Below are 27,529 nucleotides of genomic sequence, written 5' to 3'. Positions count from 1 at the left end.
AAATGTATGACTAAACTGCATGCTTTTTGCAGTTAAAGACTCACAAAAGTTGCAAGTGCACAGAAAATATTCATGCTCATGTAAGTTGTATTTTTTTAAAATTCCTACTGTCTGCTGCTTTCTAAGCATACTTTGATTATGTTCCCAAAAGGCACAAAGGGACCAATGATGATAATAATCTTATTTCCCATACTTCGAGTATTAGTATATATTGCTTTCCAGACATTGCCCCCTTTTCCCATCCATGTAGAGGTATTCAGTGATTTACTTACCTGAGGGTTTATACTAATCCGAGAGCTTAGATCACCCTGCATCATCACTTCTAATTTAAAGCCCTCTTCAGTAGATTAGCCAGCCTGCCACCGAAGACACTTCTTCCCTTCTTTGATAGATGTATACCATCCCTGTTCACAGCCCTTGGAAAATCATCCCATGGTCCAGGAAGTCAAAACGCTTTCAATGATACCATCCATGTAGCCACACATTCATCTCCAGGATGTGTGCTTCTCTGACCTGGCCCTTACCCTCGACAGGGAGGATAGACGAGAATACCACCTGCACACCTGCTGCTTCACCTTCTCTCCCAGAGCCACAAAGTCACTTTTGATACGTTCGTAGGGGTACCTGGCAGTATCATTAGTGCTGCTCTAGGGTCAAGATCAATGCTTAGCAGAAACTGTTTGATCCCCTGCTATTGTGACATTTAGGAAAACTAGTAGTGTGAAAGACAGCTAGGGAATGTAGGAAGAGAGGGTTAATGATACATTCATAAAGTCAGGTGGCAGGAATATGTTTCTTGGACCAATTGAAGAAGTAGTACTATACTGAAAGTAATTTGAGAAGGTGTGATAGCCTGAGCACACCATAGAAACTGCTGCAGCCTCACTGGGTTTGAAGTCTGCACAAAGGGTCTCAGGGCTAGATTCACAAAGCAAACCGATCGTGTACCAATCAGTTTGCGACCCCTTTACTATCAAATTTCCATCCGGCCTGTTTCACTTACCTCTCCTGCGATCCCCTTCGAATCTGTGTATGCAAATGTGCATGCAAATTGGACAGCGACCCGATTACTACACCAAATCTCTGATCTGACTGGGCTGGCCAATCACCTGAAGAAGCGACTGCTGAGGACCATTTGAAAATGTCTTTCCGATTGGAAACCCTGCTCTCTGCCCTGCAATCTCTCCTGCCTGCTCACCCTGAATGCTGCCCTGCTCAGCCCTGCTTCTTATCTCCCGCTGCTCATCTTTCTGATGCTCTTCTCCTGCCTGCCCAAACTGCTGCCTGCCCCGAACTGCCATGATTTCCTGCCTGCCTGGACTCTCCCACCCTTCCCCACAGTGCAAGCCCGTGGTTTTAACCCGCGGGCTCTAAGCGGGTTAAAACCACGGGCTCCATTTATCTTTTTATTATTAGTGAGGCAGTGTCAAGAGCAGGAGCAGCTTTCTGGGAGCCTCGTGGGTTGGGGTCAGTGGTGGCGGCGGCGGCGGCGTTTGGTTCAGTCTCCCCGAAGTTCTGCCGCAAGAACAAAAAAGTTAAAAAATAAAAGATTGCTGCTCCTATAGTCTGCGCATGTGCGTGGATTGCGCATGCGCGATCCATGCAGGCAGATGGGGGCGTTCCTCCAATCGCCCCATCTGCATATTTTTGGTTTCTGAATTGATCGGACCTGCCAGGATCGGACCTGGATTAGGCAGGTTAGTGAATCCTGGCCTCAGTTAGCTCTTCAGAACTTTTTATAGTATTTGTCAGCCCTCTAAGTACTACTTAAAACTTTACTTTTGCTTCTTTCCTTTCTGATGGCACATGTTTCTCTGACTAGGCTATCTCTTTTGTTTGAGGATGGCCCCGGCAGCTATGCAGGCACCAACATTTTTTAAATTAGTTTTTGCAGGCGCCTACATTTTTAAAATTAGTTTTTAATTGGTTTTAAACAATTCGGTCAATAACTGTATCATTTTATCGCCAATTAAGTTATGTGATGGTAGGGGCAATTAAGTTAGGTGGTGATAGGTTAGCTCACTTTATCGGAGGGTACTTCACTTGTATCTTCTCCTTAGTTACAGAAATTTGAAGGGGAGCATAACCAACTGTTGCAGCCAACTGAATAGATCCGCTTCCCGAGGAGAATAGGGGCTTCTTAGGCTGGGTATGCAAAGCCTGCAAAAGTTTATAGTTTATTATTATTTAAAGAGATGAATCTAGCATCCATCCTAAGAGTTTGCTTAGGAAGGGCTACAGTCAGCCAGTCAGAGGCAGCGGGGGAGAGCCTAGAAGAAGACTACAAGAGAGATGGGGGATAGAGGGTTGAATCTGGTGTCCTTCCTGAGAGCTAGCTTGGGAGGGGCTACAGTCAGCCAGTCAGAGGCAGATTCTAATCTCTTCTCCCTCCTCAATCCCACAGTCTTTCTTCATGTGAAGTCTACTCCATCTGCCTATTCACTCCTCTACCTCTATGGAAAGCAGTCATTCATTGTCCCCCCATCAAGTCCCTTTCCTCCTTTCTCACTGAATTTGACTCCTGGCTTTTGGGCTTCCCTTGATTCATCTTCTTCCTCCCTCATTCTTGGGGATTTTAACTTTCATTTTGACTGACACGTATGCTTTGACTGACACGTGTGCTTCTAAGTTTCTTGCCTTAACCTCCTCATTTGACCTCCATTTATGCTGCACTACCCCCACTCACCGGGTTGGCCAGTGCCTTGGTCTTGTCTTTTTCTTCAACTGTTCTCTCTCTAACTTCTCTACATCACTGCTCCCCATCTCAGATCATCATCTGATAACCTTCACAATTACTCCCCCTCCCCCTCAGCCATGCCCAGTCACCTCCAACAGGTTTCAAAATCTACAAGCCCTCAATCCTTCCATTCTCTCAACCACAGTTTCACCTCTCCTTGCCTCCACTGTGTTACCCAAGTGTGTCTCGTCGTACAACTCTATTATCTCCTCTGCTCTGGACACCCTTACTCCATCTGTTCCTCATTCTGTCTGGCGTACCAAACTTCTATCTTGGCTCACTCCCAGTATCCGTTACTTACATTCCTGTACCCTCTGTGCTGAGTGCCTTTGGCTCAAATCTCACACATGTACTGACTTTCTTCACTTTAAATTTATGCTGACCTCCTTTAATTCTGCTTACATGGGTCAAGCAAGACTACTACATCCAACTAGCTCCCTTTCTTCCAACCCCCATCGTCTCTTTGCCACACTGAACTCCCTCATCAAAGCACCCCTACCTCCAACCCCTTCTTCTCTCTCTCCCCAGACTATGGCTGATTACTTCCATGAAAAGACAAGGGGGATGTCCACCACAATTAAAAATTATAAAAATGTTAAATAAACCCTGCACAAGACCGATGATGAACACTTCACCCCAGTAAGGGCACGAAAAATAAACATAAATAGTATCTTGGGTGTTTTGAGGTCTTGAGTGTAATAAGAACTCTTTTGAGTTTGTTCTCAGTCAGTTTGTGATTAATTGATTGAACAAACGGTATTTCCATAGACAGTGTGGCTTCTAACTCTACAACATCACCAAAATCTGCCCCTTCTTCTCTAAGCCCACTACCCTGACCCTTGTCCATCTTCTTGTAGCCTCATGCTTAGATTACTGCAATTCTGCCTCTCCCCCCTGCAATCTGTGCAAAACTCTGCTGCACAATTCATCTTCTACCAACCTTGCTACACCCATGTCACTCCTCTCCTTAAATCACTTCACTAGCTTCTTATCTCCTTTGTATACAGTTCAAGCTCCTATTGCTGACCTACAAGTGTGTTCATTCTGCTGCCCCTCAGTATCAATCCTCTCTTCTCTCTCCTTATACATCTCCCAGAGAGCTCTGTTCCTCAGATAAGCTGCTCTTAGCTGTACCCTTCTCCTCCACTGCCAATTCCAGATTTCATTCCTTTCATCTAGCTGCCCCCTATGCCTGGAATAAATTACCCGAGTTTGTCCACCAAGCCCCTTCCCTTATCTTGTTTAAAAGCAGACTGAAAATCTACCTTTTTGATATAGCCTTCAATCCATAACCTCACTCCCCACTGCCCTCCAACCCAGCCAAAAGGTTAACCATTCCCATTAACTGTATCCATGACATCCTGTTTGTTTGTCTTGTCTGTTTAGATTGTAAGCTGTTTGAGCAGGGACTGTCTTTTTGTAACTCTGCACACCGTTGCGTATAGAAACAGAAGAGCGCCTAGCAGAAGCTGATCTTAATATCAGTAAATGCCATAAAAGTCAATCAGATCAGGAGGCATATTTCATCTGACAAAAAAGATGCTGCTTCAACAGTTTCTTAAATTGGTCCAGACACTGGAAGTTTGTTCCACGCCACAGGTCCAGCACAAGAAAAAAAAAACACTTTTCTTATTGTTTCATGTTGAAAAGTGACCTGCAGAGCACAATTGCCTAGCAGGTGCATATGGTACAATACAGTTCTGCAAGTATACAGGAAGAAGTTGATGTAAACTTAAATACACAACAACAACAATTTATTATTTCTACAATGGTACCAGGCACACACAGCTGTGCACATTGTACATTTAAGAGAATGTCCCTGTTCAGAAGAGCTTACAATCTAATTATGACAGACACAGAGGTGCATAATCGAAAGGAACATCTAAGTCCATTTCATCTAAGTCTCAAGTCGCCCAAAGTAAAAAACAGCCTAGGACATATTTTCGAAAAATATATCCAAAATTTTTTTTGTTTCGAAAATCGTCTAATTATACGTCCTGCCGATCTGATCGTCCAAGTCATTAAATCGTCCATTTTTATACCACATTTTCGTCCAAGTCAAAAACACCTAGAACAAGCCCTGTTGGACGTGGGAGGGGTCTGCAAAGTGATGGACTGAACACCCAGACCTGGCACCTAAATAGTGGAGTACCTTACAGGGCACTGCTGTGAACTTCACAAAAAGGCTGCCATGTCTTCTCCTCACTACAGCTCCCTTATAGGTCATGGTGAGCCCCGCAAACCACCTCCAGAATCCCCTAGACCCATTTATCTACCACCCCAATAGCCCTTATGGCTGCAGGAGCCACTTATATGCCAGTAAAAAAGGGTTTGGGGGTGTATAGAGGAGTGCACATGTTTAAGTATCAATGCAGGGGCTTATGGGCATGGGTCCTCCTCTCCATGAGTCCCTAACCCACCCCCAAGATGGCTTAAGCCGCCTCTGTGCTGGACGACTAGGCTTTCCTATGCCAGACTGCCAGGTGATGATGGTCTGGAGGCTGAATTTTAAAGGTGTGATTATGATTTTTCTGGGGTTGGGGGGGTTGATGATCACTGGGGTAGTGTGTGGGGGTCTGATTTATGTGTTTGCAGTGCTTATCTGGTGACTTTAGGTGGGTTTTTATGACTTAGACCATGTTTTACAAGTTCTGTCTAGGCTCTGTTGTAAAACTTTCGGTTATACATGCTGTACGACTAAGTCTAAACCAGCCCACGTCCCGCCAACTCCCTCCCTCGACAACTCCTCCTGAAATGCCCCGTTTAGCTTTGGTTGTTCAGCAGCACTATGAAGGCCTAGGTCGTTTAGAAATATATCCAAAACCCGTTTTTATTATCGGCACTTGGACGTTTTTGGCCAACTTAGGCCGGTTTTTCTCTTTTAATTATGAACCCCATACAGTACAAAAGGGGAGTCAGAACAAAATTATATTTTACTTGATATTCCACTGTCAGCCAAAACATCAAAATTAAATATGCAGTTACATTCTCGAATCTACAAATCCCATAGAATAGATCAGTGTCTCAAACTTTCTCGAGCCGGGACACACTATGAGTGTCAGAGCATTTATCTTGCTGGCATTTGGTAGAAACTTCTTTTTTTTAAGTCTTTATTCAATTTTTAAACTACAGAAGTGCACAATAGTTAATACACTTACATAGAATATTAAATCAGTAAATATCTTCAAGAACAATCAATACATACCCCTTAAACCAATTCTAAAATGTACCTCACACCCTGGATGTGTATGTTTAAAGGTACATCTAAAGAGATCAATCCTTACAGTATTTAGTGAATGGTTCCCAAACATCCATAAATTCTACCGCGGTTTACTAAAAGCCAGTGTGAATTTTTAGTGGCCAGAGAAGAATTAAGGCTCTAACTCTCTCCTTTACAAAGCCACGCTAGCATTTTTAGTGCCGGCTGCGGCAGTAACAACTCGGATGCTCGTAGAAATTCTATGAGCATCGGAGCTGTTACTGTGGTGGCCGGCGCTAAAAACGCTAACGTGGCTTTGTAAAGGAGGGGGTAAGTTACTGTTCCAGAATCTATTGAGGCTGAAGGACTAGAAGGACATGTCTTTATTATAATTAAATTTCCTCTATAAAGTTTCTTTGTATTGAATCTCTTAAAATTGTGGACAAATTGTTGGCTTGGAATTTTCCTTTATTCTCTGTTAATGAGATAATAGTTTCTGTATTTCAATCATCACAATGTTTCTTTTTTCTGATTATATATTATAAAAATTAAATTTAAAAAGTAGTTCTACCTTAGGTTATTGAAAGTGCATGAAAGGTAGTTTGTAGTGAGTTATACTTTATTAATTCATCTTTCAAGTGAACTGTGGAACTTTTTTAAAATGCTATGTCAAGGGCAGTGGCTGAATGGAAAAATAATTATGTGAAATCTAAACTTCAATGAATAAATTTCAAAGTAGAGATAAAGAACATGATCTGACTGTATAAAATGTGATTCAGTCAGTCACTGCATTACCACAGAATCAGCAGTAAAGTTAAATGAAATGAAAAGACAACAGTTGCTAAAATATGCAATAAAGAAAACTAACATGCAACTAGAAAAACAGTTGAAGTGTAATGATTTAGACATAAAATAATAGACACAATAAAATTAGTTATGTACATGTACTTTGGATAATCTTTAGTAGGTTTTTCAGGCTACCCAGAGCTTGCATTTTTTTTTCAGCTGATTCAGTGTACACTTGCCCCTCCCCATTCGCGGTTTCTCCATTTGCGGTTTCAGATAATCGTGATTTTTTTCTGGGGAGGGGAAAAATAAAAAAAACAGTCTAAACTTTTAAAAACCCCATATTTTTTCCTTCCCTGCCGCCTTCCCGGCCTTACCTGATGGTCTAGAGGGCTTTCGGGGCAGGAGCGATCTTCCTACGCTCCTGCCCCGTGCAGATCGCCATGAAGAAATGGCTGCTGGGAGTTCCCGTAGTCTCTTGAGACTACGTCGGGAACTCCCTACAGCCATTTCCTCATGGCAATCTACACGGGGCAGGAGCGTAGGAAGATTGCTCCTGCCCCGAAAGCCCTCTAGACCACCAGGTAAGGCCGGGAAGGTGGCAGGGAGGTGGGGGTGGGTCAGAGCCGGATAATCGCAATTTTTCACCATTCGTGATCCGGCTCTGCCCGTATCCCCCACGAATGACGAGGGAGAAGTGTATACAGCCATATAAATCAGAACAGGTGTACCTGGAAGGTGGCTTCTTCTGATTCTGAGGATCACATGTTTAAGACTTGTTGGTGCACCAGTAGAAAAGAAAAAGCTGGGAGATTTTGAGTCACAAATGTAATGGGGTGGATGGGACATATTTGGAAGGAAAAAAGTGCCAGTACTCTGTACTAGTGCATTCTGACTGAAAAAAAGCCCTGATGGCATATACATACATGCATGTGCACATAAACATGTAAATGCAAAAGAATTGCATAAGCACTATTCTACAAATGCCAACTCTTTATCATGGAAAACAGTGTTTTTTGACACATTTGGTTCATAGAAAATGAAAACCTTGGGTTGAAATGCTCTACTGTGACTTTCTAAGACAGCAGTTCCCAACCCTGACCTGGAGAACCACCAGCCACTCAGATTTTCAGGGTGGCCCTAATGAATATGCATGGGGCAGATTTGCATGTCTGTCACCTCTATTATATGCAAATCTCTCTCATGCATATTCAATTAGGGCTATCCTGAAAACCCAACTGGCTGGTGGTCCTCCAAGACAGGGTTTAGAACCACTGCTTTAATGGATACCACAGGATATTATCAACAAGCAGGACCAAACATTCACATCCATAGCCGTGTACATTATAGCTAATCTAAGGGATCTATGTTGCTCCTGTTTCCTTGACAACAACTATAGATGCTGCTATCACTATGGGAATGGTTCTTCTTAATGAAGCTGCAACCTCCAAAGGAGATGTTGGAAAAAGAAGAAGTAAGTTGTTCTGCTAAAATCATATTTAAAATGAAATATTTTCAATTACTGTTATTTAGCAAAAAGATCACATTAGTTTGGTTATTTCAACTTCACACCACAAATTCTTTTAAATATGCTTGTCTATACCCATTCTGTGAAAGTGAACTAATTAGCACTTTTAATTTATATTTTATTGCTGAAATCTGAAAAAAAATGTATTATCAAATGACTGTGTAAACATATTTTGCATTTGTTTTTGTGGTACAGCCTAATTGGAACTAGCCAACAAATCCTTTATTTGTTCCAACGTAGCAACATGCATCTTAGCGCTTACTAATACTGAATTGGTTGTTGAACATATACTCAGAAGTTGTCAGAATTAATTCATCAGCATTACTTAAAGCAGTAGCCTCCAATCTTTTTCATGTAAAGGGTTGCAGGGCTCTGAGAGCCGCCAAAAGATTTCAAGCTTACACATGCTACTAATTTTGTAACCTATCTTGACCTGCTTGTTCAGACTGGGTATTAAACAAAATTCATTCTAATATTGATTCAAATATATATTTTAGACACTCACTTATTTTGGATTGTCAGCAGTAGCAAATTCCATAAATGAGAAACACGAGTAACACATTTGAAATTGTTTGCAATTGCTATGGAGCTCATTTTCAAAAAAAGAAAAATGTCCAAAAAGTGGCATAAAGGGGCATATGAACATGTTTTTTTCCAAACCCTTCCAGTTCGCTATTTTGAAACCTGTTTTGTAGACAAATATCTATGCTGTTCATATGCAGTTCATCTAAATATCAAAGGAATGTGTTAGAGGCATGGTAAGGGTAGGTGTACGACTTGGATGTTTTTCTGCCATAAACATTAAAGAATATGTCAAGGACACAATTTGGATGTTTGAGGCTAGGTCTGTTTTAACAACAAATAAGTACCGAAAAGGTGCCTACACTGACCACTGGAGGAATGTAAGCATGACCTCCCATGCTCCCCCAGTGGTCATTGAACCCCCCCTCCCCAAAGGTATGAATGAAACAGTACATACCTGCCTGTATGATAGCTTCAGATGTTTTGGTCAGTCCTACTAGAGCAACAACCAGGTTCCTGTAGTAGCCTGGGGGGTGGTATAGTGAAGACACTGAATCGGAAGCCAAGGACAGGCCTCAACGACGAAACGAAAGCACACAATGAGGGAGTCGTGAAGGCAGGATGTCAAGAGATCAGCCAAGGGTGTATTGTTCAAAGGAGTTAACTGTGTTGGGTCTGCTGGGAAACAGTGATCATAATGTGATCAAATTTGAGCTGATACCAGGAGTGACATCACAAAAGAAATCTACTGTAGAGACATTGAATGTTCAAAAGGGCGATCATGATAAAATGAAAATCCTTTTAGCTTAAAAAGAAGCTAAAAGGATCAGTTGCAAAGGCTAGGACTATAAATCAGGCGTAGATGTTATTTAAAAATAGCATCGTGGAAACCCAGACCAGATGTATTCCACGTATCAGCAAAGGTGGAAAGAAGAGGAAACGAGAGCTAGCATGGTTAAAAGGTGAAGTGAAAGAGGCTATTAGAGCCCAAAAAAAATCCTTTCAAGTATGGAAAAAGGATCTAAATTAAGGAAATAAGAAGAGACAAGCACTGGCAAGTTAGGTGCAAAGCATTGATAAAGAAAATGAAGAAAAACTTGCCAAAAAGGCAAAATCTCATAACAATTTTTTTAGGTACATCAAAAGCAGAAAACTAGTGAGGGAATCCATGGGACTGTTGGATGATCAAGGAGCAAAAGGGGCTCTCAGGGAGGGTAAAGCCATAGCGGTCTTTGCTTCGGTCTTTACGGAAGATGTAAGAGATCTACCTGAACTGGAAATGGTTTTCAAGGGTGATAATACAGAGGGCTGAAAGAAATCTTGGTGAATCTGGAAGATGTACTAAGCCAAATCGAGAAGTTAAAAAGTGATAAATCACCTGGACCGGATGGTATACATCCCAGGATACTAAAAGAATTCAAACATGAAATTGCTGACCTGCTGTTAGTGATCTGTAACTTGTCGCTAAAATCATCTGTAATACCTTAAGCTTGGAGGGCGTCTGATGTTACGATGATTTTTTAAAAGGGTTCCAGAGGAGATCTGAGAAATTACAGACTGGTGAGCCTGACTTCAGTGCCGGGCAAAATGGTGGAAACAATTATAAAAATGAAAATTGTGGAACACGTAGACAAACATGATTTAATGAGACAGGGTCAGCATGGATTCAGCCGAGGAAGATCTTGCCTCACCAATTTGCTTGACTTCTTTGAAGGTGTGAATAAACATGTGGATAAAGGTGAGCCAGTTGATCTAGATTTTCAGAAAGCTTTTGATAAAGTTCCTCTGAGAGGCTCCTGAAAAAAGTAAAGTCATGGGATAGATGGAAAAGTTCAGTTGTGGATTAGGAATTGGTTATTGGATAGAAAACAGGGTTAAATGGTCATTTTTCTCAATGGAGGAGAGTAAACAGTGCCACAGTGGAGTGCCACAGGGATCAGTACTAGGATTGGTGCTATTTATAAATTATGTGGAAATTGGAATGGCGAGTGGGGTGATTAAATATGCAGATAGCACTAAACTGCTCAAAGTTGTCAAAATGCATACGGATTGTGAAAAATTGCAGGCAGACCTTAGGAAATTGGAAGATTGATTACCAAGTGGCTGATTAAATTTAATATGGACAAATGCAAAGGGATGCACATTGGGAAGAATAACCCAAATCACAGTTACCGGATGCTAGGGTCCACCTTGGGGATAGCACCCAAGAAAAGGATCTGGATGTCATTGTAGACAATACGATGAAACCTTCCACCCAATGTGTGGTGGCGGCCAGAAAAGCAAACAGGATGCAAGGAATTATTTAAAAAAGGATGGTTAACAAGACTAAGAATGTTATAATGTCCCTGTATCGCTCCATGGTGCAACCTCACCTGCATGCAATTCAGGTCTCCTTATCTCACGAAAGATATAGCGGCGCTGGTAAAAGGTCCAAAGAAGAGTGACCAAGATTATAAAGGGGATGGAACTCCTCTCGTATGAGAAAAGACTAAAAACATTAGGGCTCTTCAGCTTGGAAAAGAGAGGGGAAATATGATTGAAGGCTACAAAATCCCGAGTGGAGTAGAACGGATATAAGTGAATTGAGTTTTCACTCCATCAAAAATTACAAAGACTAGGAGACACTCGATGAAGTTACAGGGTAATATTTTTTTTACTCAGAGAATAGTTAAGCTCTGGAACACGTTGCCAGAGGTTGTGGTAAGAGCGGATAGCGTAGCTGATTTTAAGAAAAGTTTGGACAATTTCCGGGAGGAAATGTCCATAGTCTGTTATTGAGAAAGACATGGGGGAAGTCACTACTTACCCTGATCGGTAGCATGGAATATTGTTACTCCTTGGATTTTGGCCAGGTACTAGGGACCTGGATTGGCCACCGTGAGAACAGGCTACTGGGCTTGATGGACCATTGGTCTGACCCAGAAAGGCTATTCTTTTGTTCTTAAGGGTTTCAACCAATTACCAAGAGATTGTGTTTTGTGGACTTTATTTTGTGAGTGTTATTCAGAGAAAGATTGAAAAGTCAGGGGTTTCTAGCTCAGAACCCATTAGCAGGGGAAGAGAAATAGCAGTCCAGGAGGAAATTGATTGGGAGAAGTCAAGGAGTACTGCAAAGCACGCTGAATTGTACTGTGATAATTTTTGAATGTGAGCACACAAACTATATGCTAAAATATTTTTTCACAGATGGGGCAAGTCTCTGGGGACAGAGCTGCCATATCTATGTAAATCAGCATGACCTCATACTAACCAGTTAGTGCAGGTTTAATGCACAAGTCTCTACTACCTGCAAAATAGTGGGCAAAGGGATTGGGATTTGTATACCGCATTTTTGTAGTTTTTACAACCACATTCAAAGCGGTTTACATAAAGGTATTTCAAGTATTTTCCCTTCCTTGTAAAATCTCACTCTATTCCTGGACTAGTGAGTTATTTTCCCATACTAGCCAGAGCTTGTAGGAAGACTCATTGCATAGAGTCTTGACCCCCCTCCCGTCTTACATCAGGACTGCCCCCCAGGAATCCAGTTTCTTTCCTACAAGCCAGATCGTAACAACTTGTCTTTTCTGCTTGTGTTTATTTTCATTAAATTCAGTCTTTTTGTTTGCAAATTATACCCTTGTGCTGCAGAGGTTCCCTGTGGGCACAGCTCTGGCTGCAGGATATTACAGACTTTGGGGAAAGTTTGTTTCCAGAGGGTTGGCTGCCTGACAGTTCAACCTCTGGACAGCCTGTACTTTTGGATTGGGGCTCAGGGACCCTACCCTTGGGAGCTGTCTCAACCCAGGTTCATCCGCATGTGGGTTTGTGCGCAGGATGTGTGGCTCTGTGGAGGTGTGTCCGGGATAAGGGCCAACTGTTCCCTTCCACCTTCTCATATAGGGCCCAATTGTGCTGCAGGATTTGGACTGCTTTGGTCTTATGGCCTGGCTATTGAGTATACGGCCTTAATTATCAGGGGCTATTCTGCTGTTGTTGTTATTCTTCTCCACAGCAAGAAGTCCATAGTGGTGGCCTACGCGAGGGCTTGGAGATGCTATCAGGTATGATACATCCAGAAGCATGAGGATCTGTCTTTCCAGTCGGTTCCTCATATTCTGCAGTTCCTTTAGGATGAAAGGTACAGGGTGAAGTGTAACAAACAAAATGGAAACCAGAAAGAGGATTGGATATAGTAAAACAAACTGGCTTCAATAGAAGAAAAGGAGTGATTGAGAAGTGTCCCCATTAGGCTTGAAAAACTGCTCAGAAATATGAAACTCTGAAGGGAAGGCTGTTAAACCTCCCTTGGAGAAGAGTTCACGTTCCAGTCACTGCAAACTTAACAAGTTTATGGGCAAACTTAACAAGTTTATGGGACCCCCAAAGACAATAAACAGAGCTAAGTAACTCAGTGGTGGCAGTTTTAACTTTTACCAAATGAAGACATTTCTTGCATAAAACAGAAAGACTTTGAAACTTGTTTTTTCAAACATCTTTGGAGTTTTTGAGTGTGCCCATAAACTTGTTAAGTTTACAGTGACTGGAAGGTGAACTCTTCTCCAAGGGAGGTTTAACAACTTCCCTTCAGAGTTTCATGTTCCTTTAGGATGGCCTAACGAAAGGCCTGGCGGTGGCTTCTCTCTGAGTCCAGATTACTAGTCTTTCTTATAGGGGCCCTAATTCCCTGAGATGCTCCTTAGCCTCTCATATGGATGTCGTCGAGTTTCTGTGGGGCGCCCTGAGGCTTTGGCCCCTGCTGCTCCCCTGTCACATTTTGGAATCTAATTCTCTGCTCTGCGGCTCCGTCATATGAGCCTCTGGAGCAAGCATCCTTAATTGATCTTACAATCAAGACTATTTTTCCGATGGCCCGCAGGGCTTCGGAGCTTCAGACTTTTTCCTGCCGTGATCCCTTTCTGCGCATTACAGATTCTGGCATGGTGCTGTGCACTATTCCCTCCTTTCTTCTGAAAGTAGTCTCAGCTTTCCACGTTAATCAGGAAGTCCGGCTTCCTGCTTTTGCCTCCTCCAGTTTAAGGGAGCAGGACCGGGTGCTGCGGTCCTTAAGCATGCGCAAGATCCTGTTGCTGTACCTGAAAGTTATGAACGATTTTCATCTCTCTGACCATCTCTTTGTTCTGGAAGGTCCTTCCCGCATGGATAGGATTGCTTCCAAGGCTACCATTTCCAGATGGATCTGTATGGCCATTTCCTCTGCTTACATAGCGGCTGGAAAGAAGTCCCCCCTCACAGTGAGGGCTCATTCTGCTGTTACCTGGTCCTCTTTGCATACATTCACCAAGTTTTACAGGTGGCCAAGCAGGATGTTGCTTTTGGTTCCTCTGTTTTGGCAGCAGGCTCATCTCTCCGACTCTGACTCTCCAGACTGCTCTGTCATGTCCCACTAGTCCAGGAATACAGTGGGATTGTTGCTAATCTTATTTGTTGTATATCCACACTCTGTTCCTGGAGCCCGACTTGGGATTTGCTGATTTGCCGATTGTCTGCCTTTACAAGTACTGGATTTCTGTTTTCTAGCCAGCTTTTATAAGAATGCTATCAGAATGGGTTTAGTACAGTGGAACGCCGATTATCCGAACTCCAATTATTCAGATTGCTTCAGGGGGTCTCAGTTTATATCTGAGTTTCCCTCGAAGTACTATTCCTATCACTTTCCCTCCAACTAGTGCTCCTTCTATGCTTCTGCCACCACTGCCATCAGCCCAGCATCCCTCTCCCCCAAAACCAGAAGATTCCCTCACCATCTGCACACTCCCTGCAATGATTGAATGTTAATTTTTTTCTTTTGTTTTTAATAAAAAAAATACCTTAAACGCCCCCCAACAAGAAAAGGCAGCATTCCCTCTCCCTCCCTGAACAGGCACCACCAACCCCTTCATGGACCCACAGGAAAGACCCCCAGACCTTCCTAGCGAAGACCTGGGAGCATTTCTCCGTCTGCAATCGGTACCCATTTACTGAGTTATACATTTTTATTTATTTTTACACCTTGAGGTTGGAGTAAGAAGCATGAATTAATATGCAAAAAAAAAAAAAATGATACCTTAGAATTCACTGTCACTGTGAAAATTGGACTCCAAATTATTTTCATTTAGTATGCGGACGGTTAGTGCACTACACTTTATGGAAAATTTGGACATTTCTTTTAAATAGGCTAATTAGCTAATTTTCCTTTTAAAGAAAAGTTGATGAGCCAAGAGCATTCTTAATGCCTCTCAAAATTAGAACTGTATTTTTAATTGCCTATTAGATCTCCTTCATGTTCCTGCCAGTGACAATGAGTTTGTTCACATTCTTCAGGACTGAACATAAGTAAAAGCAAAGAACGGGGAAAAGCTGACAAATAAATATTCAACAGGAACTCCTTTTCTCTTTATTTAAAGATAATGAAGGCAGTCTTTTCCAAAGCAAGGAGTTTCTTTCTTCATGTTGTACTATGAGTGAAGGACTTTTTCTCCTAACTTAGGCTCCTTTTTATCAAGCTGCGTTAGGGTTTTTATCGCTGGCCGTGGCGGTAAAAGCTCCGATGCGCATAGAATTCCTATGAACATCAGAGCTTTTACCACCACAGCTGAAGATAAAAAACCCTAACACGGCTTGATAAAAGGGGGCCTTATATCTTCACCACTCTCAGTATACCTAAAGGTAAATTTAAGCTAGCTAGTATTTAATTTCTTTTGCAACAGTGGGTATTTAATAATAATAATTTTATTCTTATATACCGCCAAAGCCGTGGTAGTTCAAGACGGTTTACAACAAAGAAGAGCTGGACAATCAGCGAATGTAGGTACAATGTAAGATCATCAAAATATAGGAGAGCATGATACAGAGGTGAGGCATGAGAGAACTTGGGAACAATTCGGTTGGAGATGGAGAGGAAGGGCTTAAGAAAGTATTTCTTCACCGAAAGAGTGGTTGATCATTGGAATGAACTTCCAATGCAGGTGATTGAAGCCAGTAGCGTGCCAGATTTTAAGAAAAAATGGGATGCACATGTGGGATCTCTAAGAGGGTAAATTGGGGGAGGGCAATCAGAGCGGGCAGACTTGATGGGCTATGGGATATCTAGGAGGGTAAAGTTAGGGGGGTGGGTCATTAGTGTGGGCAAACTTGATGGGCTTTGGCCCTTTTCTGCCGTCATTTTCTATGTTTCTATGTTTAAGAGGACTTGGTTACAAATTGGTTGAACAAATTTGTTTTTATAAGTTTTCTGAAACTTAGGTAGGAAGAGGAGTGCGTGAAAATGCTACCCAACCAATCGTTCCATCGACCTGCTTGGAAGGCAAGTGTTCTGTTCAGGTATCTTTTGTAATGGCAGGGTTGGGTGGTTGAATAGATGGGCTCTGCGAGTGGGTCTGGATAGACATTCTAGGTTGAAGTGGGGAACCAAGTACAAGGGGGCCGAACCTAGAATGGATTTGAAACAGAGATAGGCAAATTTGAATACCACTCTCGCTTCGAGGGGCAGCCAGTGGAGTTTTTGGTAGTAGGGAGTTAGGTGTTCCCAGATTTTTAACCTAAAGATCAATCGGATTGCCGAGTTTTGGATGATTCGGAGTTTGAGTGATTTTTTTTTTTTTTTTTTGAAAGACCCCAGATAAATGATGTTACAGTAGTCGAGTGAGCTTAGAATGGAGGATTGCACCAGTAAGCAGAATGAGACAGCATCGAAGTATTTTCTGATAGTTCTTAATTTCCACAATGTTGAGAAGCTTTTTCTGAACAGCAAGTTCTGACCAGCAAGTCGGTGTGAGCTTCAAGGGTAAGGTAGCGGTCCCTCTTTTATTACAAATTCTATAGATAGCTTAATTTACATATTTTTCTGCTCCTCCTTCTCTCATTCTGAGCTGTGCTAGATTTCCTCAGTCTTGTTCTCTACAACGAAATTGTAGGAGCTTCTCTGTTCTGCTTGCATTTAATTTCTTTGTTTCTCGGGGTTTTCTCCCTTAAACGAATCTTGTGGTGCTGCAGAGGCTCTCAGTTCCCCTGAGACATCTCTAACTGTGAGAAGATACAGACTCTGAGGGCAGAGGTCTGTAGCCCGCAGGCACATGCTTTGCATGATTCTTGTGTGGCCGGCTTGCATTAACAGTTTGGAGGCTCAGGGACCATTCCCTTGAGAGTAAGCTCGCCCCAGGTTTTGTCTACAGTGGGCTTGAGTGCAGGATTGAAGCCGACTGCATTCCTCCCCCATAACATCGTGCAAGCTCAAGGCATGCCCGTAGTCAAGCGTAAATTTTGACAGGCCATTTTGGGTTTAAACTAGTAGTCTAAAATAGCATCAGCATACTTAACTGGAGTTATAGACTTGTCCCCCAAGTGATTTTCTATCAACATTACACTCCTTTCAACATATATGAAAATGTACTATTAGCTATACCACAGGATAAATCATAGACATTCATCTTGGAATAAAAAACATGTTAATGATTTATTTGCTAGAAGAACATATGTAACGGGTATATCCCCTGTCAAAATTTATTGTTTGTATACAGAATTTGATCAGATCAAGTTGTGGTGTAGTCCTATGATATATAGATTCTCTATGCTAAAGACTAGTAGCTTGCTTTACATCAGAAAAGGGTAGTGAATGTGACCCTGATGGAACAGTATGTTCAATAACTCATCTAAGAATCAGCCATGAAGAATGAAGGAGACCTTGGAGAAGGCCTGTTATTTAGTCAGTTCCAGACTATTAGGGGTATCTATAAATAGCACAGGGGACATCTCTATGAATGAGCCTAGAACTACAAGAAAAGCTCCCAGCCAGTTCATATTTTCTGTGCTATCAGAGCATAAGAACTGCCATCTCCGGATCAGACCCTGGGTCCATCAAGTCCGGTGATCCGCTCACGCGGAGGCCCAGCCAGGCGTAACCTGGCAAAAACTTAGTCACCCATATCTTGAAGGACATGACTGATAACAAACAGTATATATGGACATGCAAAGATCAGCCAGTTAGACAGAAGAGAGACCACCTTGGAAGTATAACCTCGAAGTTCTATCTCTGTTGATCAGGCTTGCTACTTTGTCACCCGCCACTGAAGGGGAAGTCATCACTTCCATCTACAGCAGGGGTGTCCAACCTTTTGGCTTCCCTGGGCCACATTGGCTGAAAAAAAATTTTCTGGGGCCATACAAATGCTGCAGCAAGACAGAGGAGGGAGCCGGCAAGACGGTAAACAACCGGAGGCAGCAGAGGAAAACAATGTATCGCCCTCAAACGGGGCTGCACAAAATACTTCACGGGGCCGCAGGTTAGACACCCCTGAACAGGTTATTCTGTGATTACTAGCTAGCTAAACCCCAATGGGAATGAAAGTATCAGGAAAGTGAAGTGTGGGTTTTTTACTAAGTAACGCCGGGCTTGTCTTTGCTTACCTGTATTAGACCTTAGTGCTCACTAGTGCTTGTTTTTATTGTTCTGCTAAATAACGCTGGCTTTTATAAAGCTGTGGGAGAGGTTTCTGCTGCACATCAGCGAGGTAAATGCTCCAAAGCTCATAGAATTCCTATACAGTAAACCCCCGCAAATTCGCGGTTCACAAATCGCAGACTCAGTCCTTCTGCTGTATTTTCTGACCGCCTCTTCCGGGAACTAAAGTCAGGCTACACCAATCAGGAGCTGCTTTGATGCGCCAGATAGCGTGTCAAAGCAGCTCCTGATTGGTATAGACTGACTTTAGTTCCCGGAAGAGGTGGTCAGAAAATACTAAGAATGATCCCACACCCGATTTTCAGCACCTGCAGCCCTCTCCTGCCTCCGATCTGCTCCTAAACCGCATTTGCGGTTTTTCAAAATTTGCGGGGTGTTCCTGGAACGGAACCCCCGTGAATTTCGGGGGAGTACTGTAATCATTGGAGCATTCACCTCACGGGCACGTGGTAGAAACCTCTATTGTGGCTTTGTCAAAGGAGCCCTAAAGGTCTACATTTCAGGTTCCTAATTTTGTGGAAAATTACACTTAGTGGCACCTAAGTCACACTTCGTCCATAAAAACGCCTACTTAGGCATTAGACACCACTAAGCACCATGTGATAGGAGCCTATTTTTTATAGAATCGAATAGGCGCCTATTGCCCAATTATTTTTTTATTTTTTTTGTTTTTTTACCAATTATTGAGGCTATTAAGGGTATTTTGTCAATTGAGTTAGGCACCTAACTTTAGACGCCCTTTATAGAATCATCCCTGAAAAGTGTCATATTTACTGTTGTGTTCCTGAAAATCTGTATCATTTAACAGTAGATAACAGTAGGTTTATCAGCTTGGGACCAGTGATTAGGTATGTTTGTTCTCTAGAGCAGTGGTTCCCAACCCTGTCCAGGTGGCCCACCAGGCCAATCAGGTTTTCAGGATAGCCCTAATGAATATGCATGGAGAAGATTTGCATGCCTACCACTTCCATTATATGCAAATCTCTCTCATTCATATTCATTAGGGCTAGCTTCATTAGGGCATATTCTCTAGAGCAGTGGTCCCCAACCGTGTCCTGGAGGACCACCAGGCCAATCGGGTTTTCAGGCTAGCCCTAATGAATATGCATGAGAGAGATTTGCATATAATGGCAGTGACAGGCATGCTAATCTGCTCCATGCATATTCATTAGGGCTAGCCTGAAAACTCGATTGGCCTGGTGGTCCTCCAGGACAAGGTTGGGGACCACTGCTCTAGAGTGCCTTTATTTGTATACATGACATCAGTTTCCCACACACACTAGGCTAATTTCACGAGTAACAACACTTTCCTTTTACTTTTCAGTAATCTGCCTAGTGGGACTTGGGCTGGTGGTCTTCTTCTTCAGCTTTCTGTTGTCTATATTTCGCTCAAAATATCATGGATATCCATACAGGTAATGTTGAATCTAAAATTTATTAAATTAAGTATTCCCAAGTAGAATTAATTATATTCTGTTAAGGACTAAAGAGAGATTGTATGTCATTTTAAGTTTGTAAATACATAGAAGTTTAACCCTGCTGAGCTGACCATTCCCAGGTATTCGGCTACCCTTAAACAGATAGTGCTGCTGCATATCCCTTCTGACCACCAAAACAGGGATATTCAGTCCACAAACTGGTTAAGTGAGTGGATAAAGACAGAACAGCTGAAAGGCTGCCCTAACTTTATCTGCCAAGCTAATAGCTCACCGGTCTGAATATTGGCTGGTATGCAGTTAGATTTTGCCTTGGTGCACTAATTCAGATATTCAGTGCCAGAGATTAGACATTCCCCTAGCATTGAATATCTGGGATTAACACAGTTTGGGCAGTTTGGGACTGTGAGCAGTTTACAAGCTGCTTACCACCACAGGCTGAATATTGACCCTGCAATGTCATTTTTATAGAGAACACATTTGCTTACTGAATATCAAGATAGCCTGATATACTCATATCACATTACAGATCTTTGTACTTAGAAAGATATTACTATGAAGTATCTTTAAGCCAGACTTTTAAGAGCAAAAGCAGAATCCTTTGATTATAAGAAAGCTGCAGACAAATGTATGGTCACTTTTACAGATGGTTTCTGGATTTGGTGAAGAAATTTAGATCATTCATCAAATGGTCATGCTGTAAACTAGAGCTGTACCGAATAGCATATTTTACTGTTCAGTCAAATATGAATAATAAAATATATTATTCAGCCAAATTCAAATATCGAATACAAATAATGAGCGTTGAGCTTTAACATGACAAATAATATAAGACGCAATGTGAAATCAGAGATCAAGTGTTTATTTCAGTAGGAATGAACACATTAGAGCCCCGGATTATTTATATTTGAATTTAAATCACCATTTGGCCAAACACGAATGATGTATTCAGGACATATTTGGGACCAAATAAAATATGAATATTTGATACAGCTCTAGTTGTAACCGCAACTAACAAATTGCATCATCCCAAACCATGTCCTTCACATGACAATTCATTTTTCATTGAGGAAAGCTTTGGTCCTCTTTGTTATTCATGCTGCTGCTGCCTTGTTCTATTATAATTAGATTCCTTTTATGTTAATTATAGAGTTCAAAAAAGCATGGGAGGAACACAGAGGATCTCTAATCAGAAAATAATGGTATATATTGAAGAACTAAAGCCAGTACTGGGCAGACTTGCATGGTCTGTGTCCTGTATGTGGCCATTCGGTTGAGGATGGGATGGGAAGGGCTTCAACAGCTGGGATGGTTTAGTTGGGCTGGAGTGAGTTTTGACCGAGACTTCAATAGATGGAACCTAAGCACAGTACCGGGCAGAACTCTGGGTTTCTGGCCCAGAAATATCTAGGAAAAAGGACAATTTACATTAAATCAGTAATTTAAAGAGAGGGTACGGTTAGGCAGACTGGATGGACCATTCGGGTCTTTATCTGCTGTCTTTTACTATGTTAAGAAAAGTGTGGAATAATTTGTAAGTTTCATGGTTCCACATCATTCTCTTCTTGGCTGGGCTGAGAACTTTTCAGCGGCCCCTCGTAAGATTCAATGCAACAAGATATGTACTTGAACAGACCTACAACAGAAGAAAATCATCACTGATAATTTTCTGGACAGCAGCACTTGCTATATTGCTATACTTACTCCTGGTGTAATTCTGCGCAACTGCGCACCCTACATGGGTCTGACCTTTTTCTCTCCAATTGACCCTCCACCCCTCCCCATGAGATCAGACATACCTGTGGGCCTCCCAAGGAAGCAGCAGTGATGGCAGCCAGCCAACTGTGGCAGCATTGTGAATGGGCTGCTTGCAGCTGGCCCCATCAGGGCTTTCCCTCTGCCTCATCACTTCTTATAGATGACACTGCAGAGGGAAGGCCCTGGCAGGGTCGGACTTAAACAGCCTATTCACAGCAGGACATGGATGCTGGAACAATAAGTAGAGAAGAAAGGCTGTGAGAAGGAAACCCAGGCCAGAGAGGCTAGTGAGAAGAAAGAGATGCTTGATTGCAGAGACAGGGTATTTTACATACATTATTCCTAACTTAATAACTACTTCCCCCCCCCCCCCCACACACACACATACACATATACACATGTGTCAAAATTTCCACTTAGATGCAGAAATATTTATGCTTGAAAAATTGTATTCTTTTATTTACCTCTTTACTCTTTTTACCTCTTTCTATCCCTTTTATTATTTCCCTCTTTTTGTTTGCATATAGCATTTTAGAGCAATTAAGGGCCTAATTTACCAAGGCTCTTCTTTCATTTATGAACACGATCATTCCAGCTGACAGAAACAGAAACTCTATAGCAGAGAAAAGTGGATGAGAAGAAAAGATGCTAGGTTTATTCTTAGTTTCATATTTGTGTTGCATACTGTATATTTTTGAAAGAAGTTACCGCTTCTCAAATTGTGGAGTAAAAGATCATTTACATACTTAAATCCCTATTTAGAAATAAGTTATAAGGCCAAAAATTTACTGGTGTTTTTTTTTTCTTTTCTTTTCAGCTTTTTAATTAAATAAAATCAACTGGGATTGGCATAAAACTTCTTTTTACTGTGAAGATGAACTATTCCTGGTAGTATCTACAGTCATTCTACAGTATATTTTGTTCTAGTTTATTGTGTTGGCTCATCTGTTTTTTTGTGATAAGTCACAGTATTCCCAGAGAACCATAGTTTGTGTTTTGTACATTGTAACTAAGATCAATACTGTATTTATAGAAAGGCGTTCTTGGCACTTATAATACATCCTGAAGTAAGAATCAATATAAGTAAATTTTGTGGTGTAGTATTTAAATAAACATTTTACCCTAACATAAAGGCTTTTGTACTTATTATAGAAAATCTTTTTTATATATTTTACATATAAAATAGCAAAGCAATTACAATTCCTTTTCTTTCAGCAAAAGGCTATTGCATACATTAACTGCTTAGAGAAAACCTGAAAAGCCTACCATACACTTGTAGAATCACAACAGATGGAAGTTATAATTATAGTTCCTGGCAAAAAAGTAGCCATTGATAACATCTGCTTTTTAACAAGCAGAACACAAATGTTGAATGATCCATTCAGTGTATATATAGGCATGGTCTTTGTTAAATGATAATGCAACAATACTGAATATATTCTTGAGCAAATTCTTTGTATTTGGATTACTGGGAGAAGTTCCAGAATTCTTACTAGAAAACTAAGGGGGGGGAGGGGCACCAGGAGGTTTCCCAAGATAACTCAACACATTGTACTGCAAATTATGACTAGCAATATGACATCTAATTTAGGTGATGACTATTTGTGTGGTATAGTCGGGGCATAAACAGGGCAAAATCTGCAAAAGTATTTTGCATTTCACAGAGAAAAAATATCCCTCTTGGGTTTTAGACCAGCTTAGTGCTATGCACAGACTGTAGAACACTGCTTGTTTTGGCCAGAGCTTTATAGGGCTGTCCAAGGGTATTGGACACCTTAAGCCAAGCACCCTTCCAAGTGCAGCTATTCCACCTGATATTCAATGGGACTTAGGCGGCTAGCAATGGCTCCCGGTTGGCTAAGTCTCATTCGGCCAGCTATTCACCGATATTCAGCGAGACATAGCTGAATATCTGGCTAGCTGGTCACTGCCAGCTTTCATCAGCTGGCTACGTAAGGCATGCAGCCAGATAAACCCACCTAAAAAGCAGGTCTATCTTTGGCCATTAGCCATCCAGCCAATGAAAATTGACTTTGATGGCCAAGTGTGAGGTGCCAAACTTTGATCCAGATGGGTTTATCTGGCTGCATGTCTTACGTAGCCCGCTGATGAAAGCTGGCAGTGACCAGCTAGACAGATATTCATTGGGAGACAGTCAGCTATGTCTCGCTGAATATCGGTGAATAGCTGGCCAAATGAGACTTAGCCGTCCAGGAACCATTGCTAGCCGCCTAAGTCCCATTGAAAATCAGGTGGAATAGCTGCACTTGGAAGTGGAAGCAACACAACGGAACACTATTCTGTAAGGACACACATAAGTAGTATATGAGTAGTGCATTAATGCATAGGTGAGGCTACCACTTACCATGTGCAACTTACAGAACACAATAAGTTGCATGTGCTCTTGCCACAGTTAGGAACCTGCAGTTGCACCAGTTTATGACAGGTGTAACTATGAGCACCTAAATTGAAGGTACTGTATAATAATAGTATTCTATAATGAAATCTAGGTACCCAAACGCCGCTCACAGCATGGTATTAGGACATCTAAAAGGAGGTGCTCACTTATGAATTTCCCCTATTGCTAGAGTCACAAAGCAAACCGATCGTATACCGATCGGTTTGCGATCCCTTTACGAGCAAATTTCCTTCCTGCCTGATTCACTTACCTCTCCTGCGATCTGCTTGAAATCTGTGCATGCAAATGAGGTGAAATGCATGCAAAGTAGGCAGGGACGTGATTCACAACTGTGCTGGCCAATCAACTGAAGAAGCAACTGCTGGGGACCAGTCAAAAACATCTTTCTGACTGGAAGCCCTGCTCTCTGCCCCGCTCTGCAATCTCTCCTGCCTGCTCACCCCGAATGCTGTCCTGCTCTGCTCTGCTTCTTTTGTCTCCTGCTGCTCGCCCCGCATACCACCCTGCTGTGTCCCAATCTTCCCCACGAATGCTTCCCTGCTCTGCCTCGATCTTCCCCGAATCTCTCCTGCCAATCCCTGCCCTGCAAGCCTGTGGTTTTAAGCCACGGGTTTAAAGCGGGTTAAAACCACGGGCTCGTAGGGCTAAAAACTAAAAAGTTTAAAGTTTAAAAAAAAGGTTCACATCTTGGACGTGCATGCGCATACCATCTACAGATGGTCTGCACATACTCGTGGATCGTACAACAGCGATCCGTGCAGGCAGATGGGGGCATTCCTCCGATCGCCCCCATCTGCATATTTTATCTTTCAGAATTCATCGGACCTGCCTGGATCGGGCCCGATCGGGCAGGTTGATGAATCTAGCCCTAAGTCCCATTTGACCGGTTTATATGCTGATATTCAGTGGGAGATAGCCTGCTATCTCCCATTTAATATCGGGCTCACCGGCCAACCTGATGACCGGCTGAATAAGTTTTCATTTTAATTTTTTAAAAAACCCGACTCCCACGAACATGCCCCTTTGCTCTTCCCCTTCTGACCCCCCAAACGTGCACCCCTGTCCCCTCCCCTCAGACCACGACAAGCCACCCGAAAATTCCCCCACCTCTTTCTTTCTAGATAGGTCTTCCTTAGGTACCTGGTGGTCCACAGGGCGTCTGCAAAAGGGTTTCTGCAACCTCTCATTTTGCAGAGCTGTTGCAAGGGGCAGGAGTAAGGAGGCTGTACTCCTGCCCTCTGGACCACCAGGTACTTAGGTAGGGAAGACCTACCTAGAAAGTAGGGAATGGGGGAGAAGACAGGGAGTGCATGTTCGAAGGGTTGGAAGGGGGAAATCACAGGAGACATGTTTGGGGGGAGTCAGGGATTTTCTTAAAATTTGACCTAGGTAGTTGGGGGTGGGGTGGAATCTTCAGGGAACTTGTCGCGGTCTGATGGGGGAGGCCAGAGGAGTATGTTTGGGGAGGCCAGTAAGGGGAGAGCAAAGGTGACAAGTTTGGAGGGGGGGGAGAATAGGAGGATTTTTTTAATTTGCCTAAAAACAAACAAACATATGCAGGCGACTCCGTTATTCAGTCGGGTCTGCACAACTCCAGGCAGCCAAATCGCCCATAATTATTCAGTAATATTCAGTTCCGGTGCTTGGAAATGGCCTTGCACTGAATATCAGTGATAATTTATTGGCAACAATCAGCACTTTAAAATATGCTGACCGCCACTGGCTGAATATCGGGGGGGGGGGGGAGATAATATATGCAGGTTGTCAGAAATTCTATATTAGAATATCCAAATCATTCAGTACACAGAAGCTCATCTGATTTTTCTTGCATCTACTGCTGAGATTACACTGGGTTGGGGTTTTTTTTTGGGGGGGGGTTAATAAAAACCCAGATTCAATTTAAGGTCTGAGTAATAGATTTAAGATCTTATATGGTTTGACTCTTCTTTATTTGAACAAATTGATTCAGTAACCTTCTTGTAAATATCGCTGTCTATGCTTCTTTTTCCAACTCCCAAAGGTTTCAGTTCTAAAGTTAGTCCTGCTAGTTTTATCTGTCAAGCCCTTTTTATTTGGAACAATCTCTTCAAAATATCAGTTACTGTATATACAGAGCTATCCATTGTTTAGGAAAGTCTTAAAAACTTATCCGTTTAAAAAATATTTGATTATAGTCTTATGAGGCTGCCCAATAAAATCTCAGCAGCCATTTTCAGAATCTTCCGATTGGCAGGGGCAGTTGGGCGCGTTCCTGCTCCTGAAGAATCCACTAGACCACTGAGGACATTAAAAGGTATGCTTGGGGAGGGTGCCTTGCGTCCCCATTGCTGCGCTATTACTGTGACAGCAGTCCCCGTTGCCACAGCACTACCATGGAATGGTCAACCATTGGCATGATAATACCGGGCAAAATTGGCAACATTTCCCTGTTACCATGGAAATTCCCGTGGTAACTGTGGATTTCTCACAGTAACGGTTACTGTGTCACTCTCTAGTTTTGATATTTAGCACTTAACTATCTAATAGGCCGATGCTCTTGCACTGTTCTGTATGACGCAGGAGAATACCACAGGAACAGCAATGAAAAATAATTTTCTAATGTTCAGTAGTAATAGTATGTAAATCATATGCACGCTATTAGTGTTGAGCATTGGAAACTTTCAAATGCAGTGTCCAAAAGAAAGATAGAATCCTATAAGAGTTTTAAATGGATCATATATAATGGATGTCAATAAAAGCCCAGGAGCTGACACCTTTTGTTCATCTTTAGAGCTTGTTGGTTATGGCAAATTGATTACAGGTGATCATTTTCCATTTAAGCTTACATCCATGGTCAATCCTTGAAGACGTGGAGGGGCATAATAAAAAAAAAATGGCTAAGTCCCCTTTTGGCCTAGGCCCTAAACGCTGAAAGTAGAAGCAGAGAAAATGTCCATTCTCAAAAAAAAAACATCCAAAATGAGGGGTTTTTTTGAGAATGGCCTACCTCTACATTCAGCTGTTTAAACGCCCAGACCACCACTACGTCTACACTTACAACACATTACCAACCAAAAAACAGCCTAAGTCCCAAACGCCCAAAACCAAACCTTTTAGACGAATTCTGTAACCGGTGTCTGTCAAAAAGAACAACGGTTACAGAATCCACACACACACCCCAGCAACGATTGCGGCAGGAGAGATGGCAATCCTCCCCCCCCGAGATGCTCCATAGTGACTATGTGTTTGATACCAGCCTTTTCTTCTGTTTGGTGAGTGGATCCTGAGGTCTAAGAAAAAGGAAGATGTAGATGACGAATTGGTTTAATTCTCAAATATTCTATATGATACATCTTCTTGCCCTAATGTTTTTTCTTGAGGAATTTCTGAAATTTACAGGTGCGATGGATAAGGTGTCTCAGAAAATTGAGGTTGAGAATGAATTAAAATAAGGTGTCTATTAAAGATTTGGGACTCAGATGGATCTATAGTGACACAGTTTGAGGCAATTGTAATTAAGGATTGAAAGGTTTAAATTGCTGATTCTACATTTCAGCTAATGCTAGGAAGTTCAGAAGGTTGATTTTGTGACTCTTAAGAGACTTAGATTTATGTACCATTGTTCATATACATCCATGGGGATAAGGTTCTCAGAGGAACAGGAAATTTGGGTGTTTTACAGAGAATCTGTTTCTTATAGACTAGAAAATACAATGCTACACTTTG

General features: G+C 42.1%; 1 protein-coding gene across 4 annotated transcripts in view; it reads left to right on the top strand.

Annotated features, from left to right (window-relative positions):
- Positions 1 to 22,522, top strand: part of TUSC3 (tumor suppressor candidate 3) — an 82,058-nt gene extending 59,536 nt beyond the window's left edge. For all 4 annotated transcript variants that reach the window (XM_033962415.1, XM_033960816.1, XM_033963161.1 and 1 more), the window contains 3 exons: positions 8,122 to 8,196; positions 19,536 to 19,626; positions 22,223 to 22,522. In XM_033962415.1, coding sequence (XP_033818306.1) covers positions 8,122 to 8,196; positions 19,536 to 19,626; positions 22,223 to 22,238 — 182 coding nt within the window. In that variant the 3' untranslated portion in view covers positions 22,239 to 22,522. The remainder of the gene's footprint in view (positions 1 to 8,121; positions 8,197 to 19,535; positions 19,627 to 22,222) is intronic.
- The last annotated feature ends 5,007 nt before the right edge of the window (positions 22,523 to 27,529 follow it).

The sequence above is a fragment of the Geotrypetes seraphini genome, chromosome 1, assembly GCF_902459505.1.
Source record: "Geotrypetes seraphini chromosome 1, aGeoSer1.1, whole genome shotgun sequence".
Lineage (NCBI taxonomy): Eukaryota > Metazoa > Chordata > Amphibia > Gymnophiona > Dermophiidae > Geotrypetes > Geotrypetes seraphini.
This window is presented reverse-complemented; position numbering and strand designations above follow the sequence as displayed.